The following is a 24153-nucleotide window of genomic DNA, read 5'->3' on the forward strand; positions in this document are numbered from 1 at the left end:
CCTCAGAAGGCCAGGCAGCCACTCACTCCGCAAAAGATGCCAAAATGCTGGCTTTGAATCAGATGTGAGGAAGGACAAAGTGAGACTTACTCAGCTGACACAGAAATGCATTTCTCAAGGGAATACATTTGAAGTCACCATTCTACAGTGCTTTTTTTTCCCCTCACATTTGCCAAATCTTTGATGAAACAGAACTAAACAGAAACTGACTTCATCACTTTCCTTTAATTTTCATACTTTACCTATGTAAGTCATAGCGCAAAACACTATCAAGGTGGACTATTAGCATCTCACACATCTTCCTGACCATAAACAATTGCACAGAAGGGCAAGTGATCACAGATCACATTCATTCTGTCTCCTCCTACTCACTGGTGTAAAATCAGTATCATTCTACTGATTTTGATGAATCTACCCCTCCTACAGTCCAAGAAAAGGTTAGAGAAGACTTAGGCTCATCATATATCGAACGATGTGTTACTGGGCCAACCTCCCAGTCATCGTGAATTGGTACCATTCTGCCACCTTAGGTATGTGTATTGGGTCTGGCTGAGCCAGAATTGGTTTTCCCCTGTAGCAGCCCTCATGGTGCTGTGTTTTATGCTGGGAGCTGGCAGGGTGTTGATAGCACACTGGTGTTGTGGCTACTGCTGAGTAGTGCTTACACAGCACCAAGGCTCTTTCTGACATTTCCCCCCCCACAGTGGGACGGGGTGGGCAAGATCTTGGGAGGGGACACAACCAGGACAGCTGACCCGAACTGACCAAAGGGATATTCCATACCATATGACGTCTGCTCAGCATAAAGCTGGGAGAAAGGAGGAAGGGGGTGGGGTCACCCTTGGTCCTCCGAGGCAACCGCTACGCATATCAGAGCCCTGCTTCCTGAGAAGGCCCGACATCGCCTGTTAATGGGAAGTAGAGAATAAATCTGTTTTCTTATTTTTTGCTTCCGCGCGCGGACCTTTGCTTCGCTTTGCTTATATTAAAACTGCTGTTGTTTTACCCACAAGGGTTGTTTTGTTTTCCTATCTTATTTTCTTTCCCTTCTTTGCCCTATTGAGAAAAAAAAGGGGAAGGGGGGGGAAGTGATAGAGCGACTTGGTGGGTACCTGGCATTTAGCCAAGGTCAAACCACCACAGTCTATTTTGGCGCCCAACGTGGGGCGGGACAACGGCAGTTTTATATTAATTGTGCTATAGCTATAGCAGTTAGTAAGCGACAAGCTCTTGTGCTGGTCACGGGTTTGTTTATTGCTCTGCTTATCTTTATTTTGCTAAGCTCGGGAACATGCTGGAAGAAATTGGGAACATCATGAGTGGTTTTATTCTGCAAGCTCCCGAAGTACTTATTAATCCTTATGTTAGCTCTTTGATACTGTTCATTAATGCTGTTCGCCTATTGTGGGCTGTGTGGAGCTCGTTAGGTTTTTGGTGTAAGAGAAAGCAAATTTTGGGTGAGAGAATACCAAAATGTGCCCTGAGGCGGCCTGTCCCTGGGTGGCAGGGGGAGTGGAAGGATTTGGGCAGATTCCTAGGACGGTTATCACCTCCTGTAGCCTGGGATCTTACCCCTGAACAGGCAAGCAACCCCGCAAAACTGACACAACACCTGATAGAAGGGTGCCTTGTCTATCCCGATGAAAATCAGCAACTCCTAGCGCTGTACTGGGGCCTGGCCTATGCTTATCGAGCTGCAGTTCAGTGCTCTCAAAGGACTGTGGTGGAAACGGGAACTCAAACAAAAACAATAACAGCAGAGATTGCCCCAGTAGTAAAAAAGAAACAGTGGACAAGGAGAACAACAGGTCCATACCCTCGATTAATAAGGGACGAAAAAGAGGAGGAAGAAGCAGGTCCTTCAGCAAAGGGGTCAGAAGAGGGAATAACAGAACTCAAACAGGAGGCAGAAACTACCCGGTCCCTGACATCATCAGAACTGCGAGATCTGCGGAAAGACTATAGCCGCCAGCCGGGTGAGCGGATTGCTGCCTGGCTGCTTCGATGCTGGGATAATGGGGCTGATGCTCAGCAGCTGGAAGGTAAGGAAGCCCAACAGCTGGGTTCCCTTGCTAGAGATCGAGGAATTGAAAGGGGAATTGGAAAAGAAACAGGAATTTGCAGTCTGTGGAGACGGCTCCTTTCAAGTGTTAAAGCAAGATATCCTTTCAAGGAAGATCTTACGGACAACTCCCCAGGGAAGTGGGCTACTGCGGATGAAGGTGTCCAGTACCTGAGAGAACTAGCAGTGCTGGAAGTCATCTATAGTGATCCAGATAATGATGAAGCCCCTAAAAATCCAGAGGATGTCCTGTGCACACGGGCCATGTGGAGGAAGGTGATTAAAGGTGCACCATCCTCGTATTCTGCGGGCTTGGCTGCGATGTACTATCCAGAAATGGATATGGGAGAAGGACTAAGATGTACGCCAACTGTGGAGGCAGTCTCTTCCTGGCTTCAGAACTTTGAAGAGAGTCTTGGAACCTCCTCATGTCTACGGGCGAGTGCCTTAGATGTCAGGAGCACCCCAAGAAATCGGTTCTCTTCCACCCCAGTCAGAGGGAAAGGGAAACCTAGGCGCATGACACGTGGCGAACTTTGGTTCTTCCTGCGTGACCAGGGGGAGGACATGAGGAAGTGGGATGGTCAACCCACCTTCAAATTGGAAGCTCGTGTACATGAATTGCGAGGAAAGACCCCTGCCAAGAAGACAACATCCAAGAAGGTTGTTAATGTAGCTGGCGTGAAACCGCAAGAAAGTAATCAGCGATCTCCCAGATACAGGAAGACTGAGATCACCTCCCTTGGCCCTGATGAAGGAGTTTCCGGCCTGGCACAGCAAGGGTCAGACAGTGAATACTCTGACCAAGAACAGGAATAGAGGGCCCCTGCCTCCAGCCAGGAGGAGGAAAGGGATGATCGGGTGTATTGGACAGTGTGGATTCGATGGCCTGGCACATCAAATCCACAGAAGTACCAGGCTTTAATCGATACCGGGGCACAGTGTACATTAATGCCATCAAGTTATAGAGGGGCAGAACCTATCTGGATCTCAGGAGTGACAGGCGGATGTCAAGAACTGTCAGTACTGGAGGCCGAGGTTAGCTTGACCGGAGATAAGTGGGAAAAACATCCCATTGTAACTGGCCCAGAAGCCCCTTGTATCTTGGGCATTGACTACCTCAAGAGGGGGTATTTCAAAGACCCAAAAGGATACCGATGGGCTTTTGGTGTGGCCAGTGTGAACACAGAGAAGGTCAAACAGTTGTCTAATCTGCCTGGCCTCTCAGGAGATCCTTTTGTTGTAGGACTGTTGCGAGTTAAAGAACAACAGGTGCCAATTGCCATGAGGACCGTGCACCGACGGCAGTATCGCACGAACCGAGACTCTCTGGCTCCCATCCAAGAACTGATCCGTCAACTGGAGACCCAAGGTGTCATCAGTAAGACACATTCGCCTTTTAATAGCCCAATATGGCCAGTGCGAAAGTCTGACGGAGGGTGGAGGTTGACAGTAGACTATCGTGGCCTGAACGAAGTGACGCCACCACTGAGTGCTGCTGTACCAGATATGTTAGAGCTCCAGTATGAGCTAGAGTCAAAGGCAGCCAAGTGGTACGCCACAATCGACATCGCCAATGCATTCTTTTCAATTCCTTTGGCAGAAGAGTGCAGGCCACAGTTTGCTTTCACGTGGAGGGGTGTCCAATATACCTGGAATCGACTACCCCAGGGGTGGAAGCACAGCCCCACTATTTGTCATGGACTAATTCAAACTGCACTGGAAAAGGGTGATGCCCCTGAACATCTACAGTACATCGATGACATCATTGTGTGGGGCAACAAGGCAGAAGAAGTGTTCAAGAAAGGACAAAAAGTAATTGAGATTCTTCTGAGAGCTGGGTTTGCCATAAAGAAAAGCAAGGTCAAGGGACCAGCACAGGAGATTCAGTTCTTGGGAATAAAATGGCAAGATGGACGCCGCCATGTGCCTATGGAGGTTGTCAACAAGATAGCAGCTATGTCTCCACCGACCAACAAGAAGGAAACACAAGCTTTCTTAGGACTTGTGGGATTTTGGAGGATGCACATTCCAGGTTACAGTCAGCTGGTGAGCCCTCTCTATCAAGTAACCCGAAAGAAGAACAATTTTGAGTGGGGTCTTGAGCAACAACAAGCCTTTGAGCACATCAAACAGGAGATAGCTCGGGCGGTAGCTCTTGGGCCTGTTCGGACAGGACCAGATGTGCAAAATGTACTTTACACATCAACTGGGGAGCATGGCCTCACATGGAGCCTCTGGCAGAAGGTAGCAGGTGAAACTCGGGGTCGACCATTAGGATTTTGGAGCTGGGGATATCGAGGATCAGAAGCCCACTACACTCCAACTGAAAAGGAGATTCTGGCAGCATATGAGGGGATTCGAGCCACTTCCGAAGTTGTTGGTACAGAAGCACAGCTCCTCTTGGCACCGCGATTGCCTGTACTACATTGGATGTTCAAAGGAAACATCCCTTCTACACACCATGCAACCAGTGCTACCTGGAGTAAATGGGTAGCGTTAATCACGCAACGAGCTCGACTGGGAAAACCCAACCGTCCAGGAATCCTGGAAGAGATCATGGACTGGCCAGAAGGTAGAGATTTTGGAGCACTGCCTGAGGAGGTGGCTCGTGCCCAAGAAGCACCACCATATAACGAATTACCAGAAGATGAAAGGCGGTATGCTCTGTTTACTGATGGATCCTGTCGTGTGGTAGGAAACCATCGAAAGTGGAAAGCTGCTGTGTGGAGCCCCACAAGACAAGTCGTTGAGGCCACTGAAGGAGAGGGCGAGTCAAGTCAGTTTGCAGAAGTAAAAGCGATCCAACTAGCCCTAAAGATTGCTGAACGAGAAAAGTGGCCAGTACTGTATCTCTACACTGACTCCTGGATGGTGGCTAATGCCCTGTGGGGGTGGCTACAGGAGTGGAAGAAGACCAATTGGCAGCGCAGAGGTAAACCCATCTGGGCTGCTGCACTGTGGCAGGACATCGCTGCCCGAGTGGAAAACGTGGCTCTAAAGGTACGTCATGTAGATGCCCACGTGCCCAAAAGCCGTGCCACCGAAGAACATCAAAACAATGAGCAAGTAGACAAGGCTGCTAAAATTGAAGTAGCTCAGCTGGACCTGGACTGGGAGCGCAAGGGTGAGCTATTTGTAGCTCGATGGGCCCATGAAACATCCGGGCATCTCGGGAGAGATGCAACGTACAGATGGGCTCGTGATCGAGGGGTGGACCTGACCATGGAGGCCATCTCACAGGTCACTCATGAATGCGAAACATGTGCTGCAATCAAGCGAGCCACACGAGTAAAGTCTCCCTGGAACAGAGGGCGATGGCTGAGTTTTCAATATGGTGAGGCCTGGCAAATTGACTATATTGGACCATTGCCACGAACACGCCAAGGCAAGCGCTACATACTCACTATGGTGGAAGCAACTACTGGTTGGCTTGAGACGTACCCTGTAAATCATGCCACTGCCCGAAATACCATCTTAGGTCTTGAAAGGCAAATTTTATGGCGACATGGTACTCCTGAAAGAATCGAATCAGACAATGGAACCCATTTTCGAAATAATCTCATAAACTCCTGGGCAAAGAAACATGGCATTGAGTGGGTGTATCACATCCCTTATTACCCACAAGCGTCTGGAAAGATTGAAAGATACAATGGACTGTTGAAGACTATGTTGAGAGCATTGGACAATGGGGGATGGAAACACTGGGATATAAATTTAGCAGAAGCCACTTGGCTAATTAATACCAGAGGATCTGTTAACCGTCCTGGTCCTGCCCAAACAAAACCCCTTCATACTGTGGGAGGAGATAAGGTCCCTGTAGTACACACAGGGAAATGGCTGGGGAAGGCAGTATGGATTGCTCCTCCCTTGGGAAAAGGCAAGCCCACTCGTGGGATTGTTTTTGCTCAGGGACCTGGATGTACTTGGTGGGTAATGCGGGAGAATGGGGCTACTCAGTGTGTGCCTCAAGGAGATTTAACCTTGGGGGGAAAATAATCTGTGAGCTGAGTTGTATGTTGCAGGAAGTGATGGAGGAAGTAGGAACGATGAAGAGTGAACCAGATACATGCGATGATGACCCAAACCTAGCCGGTGCTGGAGTCCAACAGTCAAACATACTGCTCCTGTCCTGAACATCCACCTTGACAGATGGCAGCCAAGTCACTGAACATCTAGAGGAGTGAAGAAAGCTTACGGAATGAATAAATGAGTGTTATGTGGGACCTGGGCATGACGTAAATGGTATGGAATAAGGGGTGGAGACTGTATTGGGTCTGGCTGAGCCAGAATTGGTTTTCCCCTGTAGCAGCCCTCATGGTGCTGTGTTTTATGCTGGGAGCTGGCAGGGTGTTGATAGCACACTGGTGTTGTGGCTACTGCTGAGTAGTGCTTACACAGCACCAAGGCTCTTTCTGACATTTCCCCCCCCACAGTGGGACGGGGTGGGCAAGATCTTGGGAGGGGACACAACCAGGACAGCTGACCCGAACTGACCAAAGGGATATTCCATACCATATGACGTCTGCTCAGCATAAAGCTGGGAGAAAGGAGGAAGGGGGTGGGGTCACCCTTGGTCCTCCGAGGCAACCGCTACGCATATCAGAGCCCTGCTTCCTGAGAAGGCCCGACATCGCCTGTTAATGGGAAGTAGAGAATAAATCTGTTTTCTTATTTTTTGCTTCCGCGCGCGGACCTTTGCTTCGCTTTGCTTATATTAAAACTGCTGTTGTTTTACCCACAAGGGTTGTTTTGTTTTCCTATCTTATTTTCTTTCCCTTCTTTGCCCTATTGAGAAAAAAAAGGGGAAGGGGGGGGAAGTGATAGAGCGACTTGGTGGGTACCTGGCATTTAGCCAAGGTCAAACCACCACAGTATGACAATACAGATGTAAACCAGCTGCAGATGTAATCCATTCATTTGTATCTCAATCATTCTAAGATTGTAACAGATGTAAATAAAAAATAAAAAGACAAAACATTTATGTTTTACATCCGGTACTGTAGCCTGTATTTCCTAAAGCCTTTGCTATTGTTCCCCTACCAGCTAAAGCTTACTGCTTAATTAGATAATATGGTTTCAGCTACAATCTCAAATAAGCATCTGCTGGAGCCAATGGATTAAACCATATAATCAAAACCAGTGGAAAAAATTTGTCTTTTGCCTTAAAGCTTTTCCTCTCATGTGATTAGTTTTGCTACATGGGTCTGACCAGAGGAAAGAAACATTGCTGATAAACTTTCACTGCTGTCTAAAGACAGTCCATACTATGATCTCTTAACAGATGTCAGTAGATCACAGAATTGTCACCAGCCCACATAAAAGATTCACTGCCCTGACTGTATCTGTTGCCTTGCAGAGAAGATAAAAAAACATTTAATTTCTCTTAGGATAAATATGTATATCTAGTAGAGGCAGAAAGTAAAAGCATTCACGGTGATTTGTTTTTAAATCTCCCTACAACTTGGACATGATCCGTAAAAGACATCTGGACAGCCTTGGTTCCCTAAACTCAGCGTGTTATGTGTGAGAAGACTGAACTATAACCAGGGAAAAGGTGAACAACTGCTCTTTGATTGACGCTACTCCCTTACCATGGCTTGTTTGCAGAAGAGTTGTACCAACCAGTATGCAAACAAGGAAGAAGCAGGTAACTGAACATGATGCATACCTCCCCACAGATGAAAAGTTTCAGACAAACCAGAATTTATTTCTACAACTAAAAAGAATGCTGTAAGATTTAGAAGTGGTGCATGGCTCTCAGATGGACACTGATGAAGCAGTGGGTGAGCACTGACTCTCTAAGAGAAAGTCTGTTTTGTAGCCTTCTAGAGACCAACTTAGTGGTTACTGTTGTGTTTTTACTAACCTTCACCTAGAACACTGAATCAATTTTAGCCACTGTTACTGTGTTACAGTAATAGCTTTTTTTTGATGAGGAGAAATGTATTCCAAGAAAATCTTTCTCTCTTCAATATTTAGCTACTCAAAGGGTAAAAGTCCAGATAGATAAAAATGGCGAGGCCGTTCTTCAGCCAACTTGAGTTTGTACAAAAATCAAAAATATTATTTTTCTTTGGAGTTTGACTGGAATAGAAATACCACATTACAGCACATGATGATCTGGCAAATTTTTAAACAATTGTAAACACAGACATAGACCTGAATTGCTAATGAAGAGTGTTACTTGCAGAATACCTATTAGTACTACACAGTTTTGTCTGTCTAACTTGACAGAAAAAAACTTACACTCAGCTAGACCAATAGGAAATACAAAAGAAATCCTAGTCACTCTTTTTTTTTTTTTTCATTACTAGCAAAGTAAATTTACTAAAGTTTTCTAAATTACTTCAGATTTCCACTGACTCCCACTGACTCCCGCTCCAAAAGAGAGCAGGATTTGATACCTTTAGTTAGCCATAACCCCTTTGCTATTGCATCAGCTATTTGCCTGTAAATCAAAGCCACTATTTAAGACCAAAAAACCACAATGTGATAATGATCTGTGTTCTCTGACCTTTGGTGGTTGTGTTTTCAGCCGAAACACCTGCCTGGTTTGCCTCACCTCTCAGCAAAAGGCACCTTGCATCTCTTCCCTCTGATAAGGTCTAGCAGCTGTTTACACCTGCTTGTTTGTTCGGGGTCACCAAGCATGATATCTGATTCCATGGAAACTCCAGTCTCACTTTTCTCCACATCATGGCCATTGCAGCACTATAGTGTTACCAAACCATCTTATGTTTGTACGCACTATCCACCCGTGATTCTCTGCGTGGATCTGTAACTTTTTATACAGCATTCTGTCTGAGGAAACAAGCCAACTCAGAATGGAGTAAGTTCAGTAAACAAAGATGTGGACACTGAGCTGTATGACACACACCTCAGCTGGAAACTACAGAGATTTCCCACTTTCTTCCTCAGACAAGTTTTTTCACGCAGGATCAGAGGCAACACATGTTTTTCAAACTCTTTATGACAGGCTGAAAAATGCTTTAAATAAGGCCATTATAATGGGGATGCTATCCATTCTATCTCTACAGATAAATGAGTGACCTGACTGCCCCATCAGCTTGTAAAAGCAGCTCCACAGTGGTACAGTCCTCCCTGCCCAAAGCTGCAGAGATCCAAACAGCAGCCTCTAACCATGGAAATAAAGGCCTGGTATCATGGGCCCTCTCCCCTAAGGACCTGAGAGTGTTTGAAATTACTTGTTAACCAGCTGCTGTATTTGCAGAAGGTGGGTGCCAAATACATGTGTGCATACAAGCACACAACCACCTCTCCAGAGAAAGAGCAAGCACCTTGCACAGAATCACACTGAAGGCACCTCTCCCTACTCTCCCACAAAGAAACTTTGGCGTGTACAGTATAACTGATGAGAAGTCACAGTCATGCCCTCAAGAGTCTCTGCCATCAAGGGCAGGCAAAAGAAAGGAATGATTTGCATAGTGCCAAAGCCAAATGAGAAATGCATGACACTGTCCCTAAATATTAGCATCTTCATAAATCTCTCTCAAGAAAAAGAATTGAAAGCAACCAGATGTACTTCTATTAAAGTCTGAGAAAAAGAAAGCCAAACTTGCTAGAAATAAGCTGTTGCTATTTTTATTTATCAAATTAACACAGACAAGAAAAAAATCTTAGGTACGCTAGCTCTGAATTAGAAGAAAGAGCTTATAGAAAATACTACTCTGAACACAACTGAGAAGAGATGCAACTACTCCTTGTGCAGCAAATCTTACCAGTACCAACTTTGTTTCCTTTTATTTTTCATGCTTGCTTTTCATTGATTAGGCTAATGTATCAGAATTGAAATAGGACTAGTCAACAAGCTAGAAAGGATTTTGATTTTCATATGGTAATAAAGAGTGCTGTTACTTTATCTGTGTTCTATACTTGAGCTTACTACTGGAAATAGTTAATTTGCAAACTAACCAATGTTCCCCAGAGAAGTAAATTATAGAGTATTTGAGCCTTAAACCCAGAAGCAAGTGGATGTAAATCCCTGCACAGACATGAAAACATGCACATCCAGCTACCTCTTGCCAGTATTCAACCTCTTTAAAGATACAGGACTATTGGATCAAAGCCTATCATCTATGCTGGTGATTGTCAGTCCTCACTGACATCTGAGAAAGTGAATGTTAGTCTGGGAATGCAAATGGCGCCTCCAAATAATGCAGCACCTTTGAAGAACTGGATTGCATTGCCAGAAATGGCAAGCAGCCCAATTCCTCTTCTGGAGACTTAAAATACTGATAGTCTTCTGGCCATCAAAATACTGTCAAGTGAGCCATTCAATAACAAAGAACAGAGTCTAAAGAGAAAACTTGTGTGATGCAAAGCCAAGGAGAAATACTGTCCGAGAGGGAAAAGTGTGTGTGTAGGATTATGCCTTACATTTCGGTAATAGTGTATCTGCACTACATGTATGTGTATAATCTTATATATATATTTATATCACTATATATAAGTGCATATGTACCTGTTTGCAGGAGGACATAGGAGGGGCACAGGCACTGTGATTTTAAAAAGCAGACACAACCTATTTTCCATGAAGCTCCTTTGCCAGTGCCAAATTTCATTCCAGACAGTATATGGATTTATTATTGCAACACACACCCGTCACAAGACACTTCTTTGCCTCCCTGTGAGGCTTTTGTGCCATGTCTCAAAGCCTAAAAATGTCACTGGAAAAACTTTCAGTGATTTCAGTGGCTTTTAACTCAGTCCAGAGAATAAATGTGAACTGAGGGTTATAGGGTTCCAGTTATTACTAATCACTGCAATAATAAATTATATAGAGTTTACATTTCAGAGCAGGTGGTTTGCAAAGGTGTTTGATGAATTCTTGTATTTACCACCCAATTTTGTACTTAAAGTACAGGAGCTGTGGGAGTCCTTAACTTTTGTAACGGAAGCCTGTAAACTGAACCTATGAAAGAGGTTTAGTTTTCAGCAGTTTCCCTACAAGCATAAAAGTTGAGCTTGTGTGACAGCATGTGCCTATTTCTTTTACTTTGCAGACTGAAAATAAAAACAAAAGTGCTGTTCTAAAGAGGCACCAATCTGAAGGCTACAGGAGTAGCATCAGAACAGAGGTCCTATTCCCAACGGCTGGCTCCCTACAGCCTCTGCTACCAAATTCTCCCTCCCCAGAACAAAATGTCAGTATTGCCCTTTTCAAATGACTGTCAATATTTACAGCTAGAATTACACAAACCTCTTCGTTGAGTTATACTGCACAGCAGGATGAATTGCTGATGGGTATTAAGGATGTGTGTTACAGAACAGCATATACTAGCTGTATTTAGAGATTCACTGAGATAATCTCCGAACAGATTTCAAAAGGTTTCCATTTTTAACTGCCTGGAGAATACAAAACCTATACATGCATTACTTTGTTGCTAACATTTAAAATAAGCAGCAAAGAAGCGGAACTGCTATTCCACCATCCTGTGGTCTGTGAAGCCTGCAGCCTGGAAAGTGATTGGGACATCCCACAATGTCACACGACACTTTGAGGATGAGAATTTATGTATATAAAAATGACCTAAGGGGCCAGCGCAAAGTTTTCTACAACTCATTTTCCCAGTACTTTCGTCTTAAGTTTACAAATCTAAGCAATAGTGCTTTTTAATTTGGACAAAATTTTTCTTCCACTTGGTAGACCTCACCTTGGCAGGAGAGATGTTGCTGTAACATTTTTCTTGCTGTAACCCAAATTTTCCAATTCTCAATCTCATGCCATTACTCCTACAATAGTTCTTCACCCTTGTAGTACCCTAAATAATTCATATTCCACCTTAACGTTTAAAGTTTTCAGATATTTTCAGATTTATTTGTTAGGCATCTCTGAGTCAAATTAATATATGTGTGTTTGTCCGCTCTCCTTAAGTAACAACCAAATACGTCTGTTGGTTGCTTTTCCCATTTAGCTTTTTCTCTAACTTGGCAACCTCTAAATAAGGTGTTTGTACCACGGGCATGCTGAAAGTTCAAAATGAGTGTGAGAGAGGAAATAAACATTAACAAATGTAGTTTTGTTTCAGCAGCTGCTGCAGTAAGGATGTTGATGAATAAAGCGCCCCAGGATTTAAATGATTAGAAGTTAACATGATCAGTTCCAATTATGCTTACTTCCTAACTGAATAAAGACTGCCACCATGAAGGTTGACAAAAATTTGTATTCGCCCCTCAAATTCTTTAGCTGGAAGACTAATAACAGTATTGGTTCTGGATGCAGCACTGGCTCGTTAAGTGAGGCAACCTTCCCATAAGGAAAATACAGGCAATGTCACTTGATATATGAAGCTTTGTAAGGAACTTTGATGATTGTTGGTGAAAGCTGACTTAGAAATATTTTTTATAGCTGTGAAGAATGATCAGACACCACAAACAAGCCAAATACATTATGAAATAACACCAGTGTTGTGTCCCAGTGCTAAGAAGGTTGAAAAGTTTGCCTTTGTACACTGGCTTTGAAGATGATGACCATATTTGCTTGAAAAAAACATTTGGATTGCCTTCATTACACGTATCTCATTATTAAAAAGCATTATGGAATATGTTAACACTTTTATAAAACCAAGCTGCAGCTTAGAACAGTTGCAATTTATTTTGTACCTTGACTTACCACTTCATCTATAAGATTCACAAAATAGTAAAAAAAAAGAAATACTGCATACATAAGCAACTTTACTTTTCTATTTGCCATTCTCAAACTTTAGTAGCAGTATAAAAATATGAGCTAAAAGGGGGAAAACTTAGTTAGAGGATAATAGCAGAAAAGATGCACTAATTTCAGGTTTTATGCCCATTAAAAATAGGAACTACTGCCACAATTTTTTCTTTTTTTTTAACGTTTTATAAAATAAAGAGCTGCTTCTGTGACAGAACTGGAAGAAAGTTACTCTAAAAAAAGCGAGAGCATGTTAAACTAAATTAAACCACAAACTATTAGTCAGATAAAGCCAGCTATTAGAGGAAACACCGTCAAGTCCTGTCTTAGTTAAGAGCACAAACAAGTCCATTTTGGTAAGACTATAACTGAAGGAAACCTAGCGGTTGTTCTGAGTAGCAGTACGTGCTGAATTTCTCATGGGACTTCTCAGGTGAAGGATATTCTTGATCTTTTAAACTTCTTTGAGAATCTTAAACAATGATATTTCCAGGGGGAAGGGGGATTTACTGTCCCACCCTTCTCCCCCTCCCCAAAGTGACATCACTAGGTTAGGCTGAAAAGCAAATAGTCATATATTGTTCCACAGACTCCTCACAACAGACAATTTGGGGTTGATTTTCTAGTCTTTAAAGTCTATAAAGCAATTTTTTAATGACATCCAAAAGCACTGAGTGGACATACATGAAGTACTGTTATACTAAGGGTTTATTCACACTCATTGGAAAGGGCTGTGTAACTATCTTTGCTATTTGAGTACAACATTTACATTTGACAGGCAAATTGAATATTCAGATCAAGCACCTCAGTTAACCACAACTTTGAAACTCTGCTTCCAATTCATAATATAATATTCCTAAATTAAATTAATTAAACAACAAAAACATTTTTGACTGCTTACCCCTAATGGTTTTGTGTGTTTTAAGGAACTCAGAAATTCTGCTAGATGAACTAGCTCATCTTCTTCTGAATCATGAACCCCAAGTATCTGCTTAATTTTCAAAATGAAAAATGTGTTCACTTACATGATTTCTTTTGTTTTCTCCATCTTTTATAGATGTAATAACTGTCTCAGAAAAAACTGTCGATCCAGTTTTGTTATCTGTAACCTGATGTGGCAAAAGAAGAACAAAATATCAGACGGTATTTTTTATTAGTCTTTAGTTACTCTCAATCCTACATTCTGCAATAATTAACTCATCCCTACTCCCTCCTTTTTTTCCCATTTTGCGTCACTCATATAAAATCCTAATCTGGGGGGGAAAAGCAGACGACAAAGCTACCCCTTATCTATTTAAAACGTCACTGCAATGAAGCTAACTGAGCAGGAGATGGTCATTCTTTTATGACCCATGTAATAGCTGTACCTGTGTTCTATTTTTAGCCCGCACTTTTTTAAAAATAAACTCTTATTTCACATTAACCTTTTATGACATATGCCCCTACACAGCGAATAGGCAAGCAAATAAGATACAATAAAACCCCGAAGTAATTATCATTGGGAAAGTTTGTACTCCAAATTATCTTATGTCTCCACAAAATGGGCAAAATTGGTTTTATTTTTGAAGTGAAGGTTGCATAGGAACCAGCAGTTTGCTACATGTATTTTCTCATACCTTATCAATTTCTTGATGAGTCTGAACAGTTTTATTACCAATTCTGGTTTCCGTGTTGGACTCATTATGGTAGTTGGGAGGTAAGTTTTCAAAGTTTACTTCTGACAGTTTTTTTGCCCCTTCCTCTTCAGCTTCCATCTGCCAAATTTAAATAAACCAACTGAAAATTAGCAACAATTACACAAAAGAGAACAACCAACACTTCTTGTGCAGCCCTCAGTAACACCCTGTTTCATTATGTGGTGCTGCTGGTACAGATCCCCCTGTATGGGAATGCTTACTCTGCTGTTTCAGACAACCACAGCAACTCTTTTAATGGACTAGAAAAACAGTGGAGAGCTAAACCCTTGAGCTCTGGGCTGTTTAAGCCAAAGTCAGTCCCCGTGAAGAAAAAGTGTGCAAAGACTAGTGACAATTTGGTATCTCCACAGGCTGATGCCAGCCAAGAGCCCAGCTTTCTATTTTTCCCAGAAAATCACTAAACACTTAAGACAGACTTTTCCATCTGACAAAGAAAAGAAAATATTCTGGCAGGACAAAGAGTCATAGCCAAAGCCCCTTGAAGTCAACAGAAGCAGTCCTATAGAGCAGCATACACACATCCAGAGTCTCATTCTCTATTTCAGTTCTCTCTGTCTGCCAGATGAAGACTCAACACAGAAGAGGAGCGCTCTCTGAATCCCAAAACATAGTAAGCTTAGCAAAAGGGCATGAGTCTTGTAAACAACACAAACTCCCAATAAGTCTTGTCCCTTTGTTATTTGCAACTGCTGTTAACAGAGCTAGGAGGCCACAAGTTCAGGCGGGCTGAACAACAGAATTTTTCCCAAGGCAAAATTTCTCTTTATGGTGTGTCTGTTTATTTTAAATGACAGCTGCAAACCTTTTTAAGTGTAAAGCATTTATCTGCTAAGACACAGCTCAGACAATCCACATTTTGTCCTGTTTACAGACCGTTCCTCAACCCAGAACCGACAATAGGAAGAATAAGAGAGATAGAAGCTTTGACTACATCCTTATTTATAACAAAGCATATTTTCAGCACTGTGAAGAATACTTAAAAAAATTGTTTGTCTCAATGTGTTTGCAGTCTAAATGAAGTGGATGACAGAGGTGGATTTCAGCAACTGTCCAGATGACAGTAAAAGTTCAGAAATTATCTAATTATAGTAAACAAAGGTCTGTTTTCTCAGTGGGTTGTCCGTAAAAGGCTTTCTCGGACTACGTATTTTGGAATGAGAGGAAAAGAACTTGGAAGGAAGGTTCTTATCATGAAGGGGAAAAAAGCGCAGTAGGGGAATGCAGGAACAGTCTTTTGACAGCGATAGGAGACAATGGCTCGGCGTCTAGACTGTTCCTGGCTTTGAAAGACCCTGTGCGATTCTGGGCAAGCAATGTGAGATCAAGACACAGAATTACACCAAAAGTAAGCCGCTTCTCCACACGCGTTTTCAGGACTGTCTTACACCTTTGAATCCTGGTTGGGGGTAACCACTTGCGTCTTAGTTCCTGCCGGACAAAGACAATAAAGTAACTCTTCGCTCCTTCCCTTGCCACGGGCAGTTATTTCCTCCCTCTGGGATCCCGGCGGAGGGGTTTTCCGCATTTCTGCCTCGCTATCTGCCCGCACCGCTGCAAGAGGGCGGCTTTCCAACGCCATCCCCCGCGCCGCAACCCCCCGCCCGGAGAGCCCCGCGCCGCGGGGACGCGCAGCAGCCGGAGGGTGCCGAGGCGGCGCGGGGGAAGCACCCCCGGGGCACCCCCCACCTGCGCCCGCGGCCTGCGGAGGGCGGCCGCTCCGCGCGGGCGGGGGGCGGCGGCCGCCGAGCTGAGGGGATCCGCGCGCAGCGGCCCCTCACGGCGCGCGCGCGGGGATGCGGCTGTGGGCGAAGGCGGGAAGAGGCTCCCGCCGCGCGGCGCTGCTCGCAGGTGCGGCGCGGCCCGGCCCGGCCCGGCCGGGGGGGAGGGAGGGATTCCCCCACAGCCCCCCAACCCCGCAGGGTCCCCCCCGACCGCCCCCCTCACCTCTTGCACGGCGTTGCGCAGCTTGTGCTGCGTGTCCTCCATCAGCGCCTCCACCTCCCGCAGCATCTCGCCCAGGCTGGCCGCCCGCCGCCGCCCGCCGCCCCCCGCCGCGGCGCAGCACAGGGCCGCCAGCAGGGCCGCCAGCAGCGGCCATCGCCGCCCCGGCCCCGCTCCCCGCCGCATCCCGGTGGCGCCGCTCCCGCCGCTGCCCCTCGGCGGTGCGGGCTGGCGGCGCGGAGGTGGGGTGGGGCGGGGCGGCAGCGGGCGGCTCCGCAGCCTCCCGCCGGCCCACATCGGCCTGGCCCGGCCCCCGCAGCCCCCCGCCGGCTCCACAGCGCCGGCCCGGCCCCCGCAGCCCCCCTGGAGCCCGCGGCCCTGGGCCTGAGGGAGGCAAAGCAAGGCGCGGGGCCTGGGGGAGCGGGAAGGACAGAGGGGAGAGAGGCTGAGGGAGTGGGAGAGGCTGAGGGAGGTGGGGAGAGATGCTCAGCGGAGGAGCAGTGCGACTTTCCCGTTCAGACCCGGGACCTTCCTGCTGTTAATTTTTTGAACAGGTTTAATGCGAAGACGATGGAGGAAGCTGCTTGACATGTCTGTTATGTATTCTGCTTCCCAGTCTTCAGCGAAGTTTTTCAAGAGATGTTTTCAGCTCTGAGGATCAGCCAGGTCTCTAAGAGGTGACACATTCCAAATCTGGCTGGCCAGCACCCTGCTCTCCCTGATTGTTTCCTTTCAAACTTTTTTGTAAAAAGTTTCAGACATCATCATCATCATGTTGTATATGTTTGCATCTTCCCCACTTTCCACATTATTTTTCCTCTTCATGCAACACCCCAAGAATTTGATGGACAGTTTTTGCTGCAGTCAGCTCGCTGCTCCGGAGCAACATTGTTGTGCCAAGAGAGAACTGACCTGTAAGTCTCATTTTATTTTGGAGCCTGGGTGAGAGGTAACAGCGAGTAAAGTATTTTTGCAGAAACTATTTAAGTCCTGAACATTTCCTGCAAGTGCATTATTACAGTAATCACCAATATAAAATCCAGTATTACTGGCAGCCTAAGGCAGCTCCAGTCAGCTCTGAATGCTAGCAGAAATGCAGCAGAGAGCAGTGGAGATGGGAAGGCCCCCATGTCCCCACAGGGAAACCCTTCCCTCAGCACATCATACTTCTGTTGAATGCCACAGAAGGTTTCATTCTGGACACACCGTGAATCTTGCTTTATTGGTACAATAGTTTCATTTTTTTAAAACGTAAATCTCTTGACTACACAATTTAAGTAATAAAGAATGTTAGGAATTATCTGGAATGAATTAGTAGTTTAACTGTGTTCCATTACATTGCAGGAAGTATGGCAATTGAAACAATTCTGTACTGGCAGAGAAATGTTTAGGCAACACACTCCTCTTTTCCACCTCTGTTCTTTAATAGTTAGGTTTCCAGTTCATCCACTGCCTTAAATCAGCATAATAATATTGACAATGTACAGGTGACACTTAAGTAACATTTAGAATTTTAATTTTCTTCGCTTTGATGAGTAACTGAATGTTAGATCTGACACAATGAAAACATTTTAAAAAAAGACCTGAGGCCCAAATTCCTAAAGGTATTTAGTCATCGAACTCCCAAGGAAATGGAATAGAAACTAGACACTTCCTTGTAATATCTTTGTAAATTTGGGCCTCAAACCAATTTTCAAGACAATCTAAACATATGTAAGTGTTAATTACTTAAATACTTTAGAAGAGGTGGGTCTAAAGAACTAAAGTCTCCCTCTCTTGCAGTAAGATGAGGGCCATAGTCCCGAACTCTGGCTTGGCAAGACCCTCCCATGCTGCCTTTGATGAAAGTGGTTTAAAAAAGCCAACCCTGACATTGGCAGGGCTGACAGGATATCAAGTCATGCATTGTTTGACCAATTAATGAGATGCTGCGGCATACACTATTTGGTATTGTTGCAGTGGATTAAGACTACATTCATCTTTCAGTATGGGGAAGTACTGTGGAATAAGCTTACAATGCAATCATAGTTACTCTGTTTTCACATACCTGAACTCAGTTTTCCTAGCTCCTTTCGACTGAGCTTTCTTTGGATGGGGATTGAGCTGAGTAGTGAGGGTGCACTTTTGTCCCAGAATGGAAGATCTGCACCTGAAGCCAGTGCAGAGCAGCTCTTCTGGTTTTCTGCTGTCACCTTGGTTTACTTCATAATAACTTCTTTGTGCTCACAAGGCTTTAGACAGACTATGATTATAGCCAGGTGAGCCAGATGATGTCTTCTAAGCTCAACCTGCAGCACCCTAGAGCACCTGCTTAGATTTGCACTTTGCTTTGGAGCTGCTGGAGTCCCCTGCACCTGTAACTGTGTCTGGAGGAACACAGCCATGGGCACGGGGGTGGTGTGCCTTGCTCATATGTTGAGCTGGCGAGACATGAATCAGGTCTAGTTCACAGTGACCCTGTGTTGTGCCTGAGCTCATTAGCCTTACTGAAAGGCAGGTATATACATTAGGGCATGGTACTATGCCAGCAGCCTGACGTGATTCCTGGCATGATTAGGTTCTTCCCTGTATTTGGAGCGAGGTGTTTTCCCCTCAGTATCACTTGATCTGCTGGTATAGGGATGCTGCAAACTAAGAGGGAAAAATTGTCATAGATGGTAGTGCACCTAAAACTTAGGATTTGTAATGACTAATCTTTATCTTCTTTCTTGGCTCAGTCCTGACTGCCTATGCAAAAGGATTTATCTACATGGAAAAATTTGGGGTGCACATTTATTCTAATATGGTTGCATTACTACAAACCTCCAAAGCTGTACTCCTGTTCTAGTGCCCAGATACTTTTTGATTTACAGTTAAGCATGCAGCTAACATGAGAGCTGTTACTGTTTTTTTTTCTTTCAGCAGAATTTGAATGCCCATGTAGAAAATACACCCTTATAGCTGTATACAATAGTGCAGAAAATAGCTACACTTGTATAATTATACTGACATACAACCTAGATGAGGGCCTTAGGTACTTTAATTACTTATACTGAAAATGCTAAACCTAGATTATCTCCTACTGAAGTTAGTGGAAAAATTCTCATAAACTTCAGTGGGACTTACACTCTCTGTTTAAATAAAATTACTGAGGATTAGAAGGAGCTTGTAGTATTGATCACCTCTTCTGGTCATTTGCTGTACCAATTTTATTTTGTGTGATTAAAGCAACAGTGGCAAAAAAAAATCGAAAAAGATTAAAATTCATCTGTGTTTAATGTAACAGAACCCTATAATCAGGTTATCTCTACTGCATTTTTACAGTAGAAAACAAGCCATGTCTGTATTGAAAATACTGCTTCTGTTTAAAAGTGTGCTTCTGTGGACACAGAATTAACTATGGATAGTATGTTCTTATGTTGGACTGGTGCAAAGTCTTGTTTAAAATGTTGTTATGTAAAAAACAGAGAATATGTTTTGGACTGTAAAAAATTTTCATATCTAAGGTGCAGCCCAGAGAGCTGATATTTTTCTAAGACAAACAGAGCTAGCGCATCTCTTCCTGAACACATATATTACACAGAAAACCTACATTACACAAAAACACATATGATCTTTTTGCCAAGCTATAATTTATTCTTAGCCATTAATTTATTAATTTAGAAAGGACATCATAAGATGGAATAATTTTAGCTGAAGACATAGTTAGGAAAAGCATATCCCAGCAATATTACATGAAAAACATTTGTAAGATTTAGGTCAGCCTTAATACAAAACCCTTAAGGTGGATTTGAGGCAAAAATGGCCCCCCATCATGGTGAATGCACTCTTGTCAAAGGCAGACATCATCTGAATCAGTGATTCTGGAGAATAGAAACCACCTTCTGGTTGGATGAGTTTTGAGACAAAAGACCATATTCCTGAAAGCAGCAGGGTAGGGAGTTGTGCATGTTTGGTTTATTTTTTCCCACACATTGTTTATTCATTTAAAGGCAGTATATTATATTGTTTTCTGTGTTTCAAACATCTGTTACTTTGCATGTTCATTTACGAATTGAGTTCTTTTCCCTTTCCAACAATTGTATTGCAAACAATCAATCAATTAGCTGCAGAAAAAAAAAGAATAGCAAGATGTCTGACTAATAAACAACCTATACTATGAAAAGGCAGCCCTCCGAAGTATGCAAGTATAAACAACATCAAATATCTGTACAACAAAGACAAAATCTGTCACCAGCAGGCAAAAATTCCAGGAACTGAAAGCCTAAATTCCCTGCTGAAGGGGTAAGGAGAGCATGAGAGAGGGAGAGCAGAGTTAAGAGAGGGAATTAACAGCAGTGAAATTTGCAGTTTCTACCATTTTAAGCCATATGTGTCTGGGCTGTTCATGTGACTTTCCCCACAGAGGCTGCACCACAGGGCTGGGGTCAGGCTGGGGGGGCTTCTGAGGCTGATACCTCTAAGGGATCGTCCTGCTGCCAGGCTGACCCTGTCATCTGCAGAGAGAATTCCCCTTTACTCCCCTTACTTCTTGCAGTGCTCCTTTCCCTTACTCCCCAGGTATGCAGGACACCTACACCGAAGTACCCATTTGTGGCTGTTGGCCCATGATGGTTTTGGTAGGTGTCTCACTGAAAGCTGGCCAGCTCAGTGACGGGTGGTCAGTGGAGGATCATAGTTGACATCCAGCAGGAGACTGTTGTACCAATGAGTCCCTGCTAACAGCGGCTTGAAAGGCCAGGTGTGACAGCAGCCAAGGGCAAATCAAGCTCAGCACAGCTAACTGATGAAGTGGAATAGCAACAAGTGACAAACCAAATGCTTATGGTCTACAGTGAATTTATGTATCAATGCTACAGTCTTTAAAAATATTGTTTAGCATGTCAGCAGTAAGTTTAATTCCCTGGTGAAACCGATTGATTCATTAGTACACTATCAGTTAGGGGTTTTCCATGGCAGAGACACTATCCAGACAGATCAAGATGTGATAACAGTATTGATTGCTTGCTCTTTTTACTGGTCATTTGTTTTTTCAGATTGTTTGGATTTACAAAGCTCTGAGTTGTAGTACAAATATTTTTCTACTCACATGAGGTTTTACAGTATGGAAACTTATAAATGTCAGGACTGAATAACTTTAAGTATATAAAACCACAGAGTTATTTTGCTGCGTCAGCTCAGTGTTTAACTTTCTGGCCATTTTTATGTATTAAACATACATAAAATTTTTAGCTGAGATCTAGGAGCTTTAGGAAAGATTTGGGAAAGAATTAGCAATTTCAAAGCAATTCACAGAATCACAGAATCATCAAGGTTGGAAAAGACCTTGAAGATCATCTAGTCCAACCATTAATTCGAGTGGAATCATTTAATAATCATAGTTTTGTCAGGTCTTGCTCAGGTAAATAGGTATTAAGGACAGTGAAATGCTAACATATATTTGGGAGAAACCTGACTGCAATGAGAAGAACACCAACAGACAGAGTTTTCCTGGAATTACAGGTCCTGAAAAATTCCTAATTTAATACTTTTTAGAAATAACTGTGCCTCCTTCTAGTTTAACTTGCTCTTCAAGTTGATTAAATCACAAAGTAGTAAGACCTTGTTTATGAAATGCAAGAGTATCACACATAGATTTGATTATGAACAGTTACTGTATTTAACTTCATGCCTTGTCAGAACCAGAGTAACGTTCACGTGTAGGTGAACACCTTGTGGGCTTTTCTTTAACAGATTGAAGAAGAGATTTTTGGTTTGCTCAATTTTATTTTCTTAAAGAAAGGGACTTGTATTAGTTTTATCTTCATAGCTGCAGTTTAGAGTGGAGCTCTATTACCTCCTTTTGGCCTTCTCACAGATGATTGTAAAGTTTTCTAGAAGTTAGATTATCATATGTTAAGGACTTATGAGATATTGACCTATCAGCACACAGTAAATCCTTAACAGTCTTTTCAAACACAGTCATCATGTGGCAGCTGTACTTTACTCAGGAAAAATAGAATTATGCAAATACAAATATTGTTCAGTTTTAATGGCACATTATTTAGCAAGATAGCAGCTATGCATTTGAAATATGAACATACTTTGATCTCATTTTTATTGCTTTGTGGACTGTATTTTCCTTTTAAGGTACTCCGGGTTTTAACTGTTGAAGACCTAACTAATCAACAATGCCTTTTTTTTTTTTTAGTGTGCCTTGTATTGTCCTGGTTACTCATGACCAGAGCGGATGGAGCAGTGAGTCACCTATCAGATGTTATTAGAGCTGTGACAAGAAACCAGATAAAACCTCTGAACTGTATCTGCTTTCCAGACCACGGAAATACAGCATATTGAATTTGCTTTGATTTACGCAAACTGCAAAGCCTGGTAAGGACTCTTTTCTGTGTGCAGATTATGTACTTAGGCAAATGGCTGTATTCTAGTACACGTCTGTCATGTCCCACTCAGACGAGGGAGACAAGTGACTCAGATTCATAAATCCCCAATGGAGTGGACAATGGTGAGACAAGTCTCAAAGTCCAAACAGTTATTAACTTCCCACAATGTACTGATTGGATACACGATAATTGGCTAACTATATAACGGGTTGTGGCAAGCAATACAGCATGCCTTGCGTTTCTTAATGGTAGTGAAGGAAAAGGGGAAAAAGGAAAGGAGGGAGATGGAGAGAACAGAGGAATAGAGATCACTAGTCTGGGTTCCTGTGTCGATCCCACCAGCGAGGGTTCCAGGAGGCATCAGTCTCCTTCGCTTCACTTCACTCTCAGGGCACCCCCCACCCCTTGCCCCGCCTCGATTTATACCCACTTTCCTGGGGTCCGTCCCCTAGGTCGACCCACATACCTACGTATCCCATGGATGGGGAGGGTAAGGTGTTTCATGGGATGATGTAATTAGCATGATCTTGTTAGTCTTCGTTAGCATATTCAGGGTGTTAACTTTAACATGCATTTCGTGGATAATGAAGCAAAGGTCATTCACCAGACAGATGGGCCTTGGAACTTGACCAGGTGCCCCAGAGCAGAACTGTCCTGTCTCCACAGGGCTCCCCCCTCCAGCTGCATCCTGTGTTATTGGGGCAGCCTTATCAGCTTCGACTTCCACACTATCCACCCCATGACTGTAGTTTCGTTACTTGCAAGTGTTTGAGACATTCTTCAGCTCGGAGGGCCTCCACTCCCCCCGCTAACCTTTATCACCTTCTCAGGCTGTTTTTCTCAGTCCTTGTTTCTCACAGGCCTGTTTCTTTCAGGGCCTGTTTTTACAAGTCATCTCTCACAATGTCCTAGATACTTTAAATGCCACTCCGAGCCATTGGCTCTGTTTAAAAATAATGACTTGTGGCAATAAGTTCTGAAAGTTATAAGAAAGTATTTATTTCTATTTGTAATCCATAAATCTATGGCAGTGGATGGAAATCTTTTTGTTACCCAAATGTATTGTCCATGTGCATTCAGACATGTAGATGTGGCACTTAAGGACATGGTTTAATGGTGGACTTGGCAGTGTTAGCTTTACGGTTGGACCTGATGATCTTATAGGTCTTTTCCAACCTAAATGATTTTATGATTCTATACAATCAAATTACACTTCAAAATTTCTGCATGCCAAATTATTCTAACTATCCAGGAAGTGCAACATTGTCTAATAAATGAAAATGTAAATTCTTTTCATGGAAGTGTGCACATACATTTTTCCTGGGGAGCGGGGAGAGTGACAGCTGACAATTCATAACTACAAACACTCTTATGAGGACTGTCATAGTATTTCATGTTTTTAAGACTTGGTGG

General features: G+C 43.5%; 1 protein-coding gene across 1 annotated transcript in view; it reads right to left on the reverse strand.

The window, feature by feature from the left end:
• DKK3 (dickkopf WNT signaling pathway inhibitor 3) overlaps window positions 1-16617 on the reverse strand; it is a 32725-nt gene extending 16108 nt beyond the window's left edge. The window contains exons 1-3 of the mRNA XM_074842460.1: window positions 16385-16617; window positions 14360-14497; window positions 13769-13852 (exon numbers count right to left, since the gene is read on the reverse strand). Of these exons, the coding sequence (XP_074698561.1) occupies window positions 13769-13852; window positions 14360-14497; window positions 16385-16567 (405 nt within the window). The 5' untranslated portion in view covers window positions 16568-16617. The remainder of the gene's footprint in view (window positions 1-13768; window positions 13853-14359; window positions 14498-16384) is intronic.
• Window positions 16618-24153: the final 7536 nt, after the last annotated feature.

Source organism: Strix aluco, chromosome 16, assembly GCF_031877795.1.
Source record: "Strix aluco isolate bStrAlu1 chromosome 16, bStrAlu1.hap1, whole genome shotgun sequence".
NCBI classification, from domain to species: domain Eukaryota; kingdom Metazoa; phylum Chordata; class Aves; order Strigiformes; family Strigidae; genus Strix; species Strix aluco.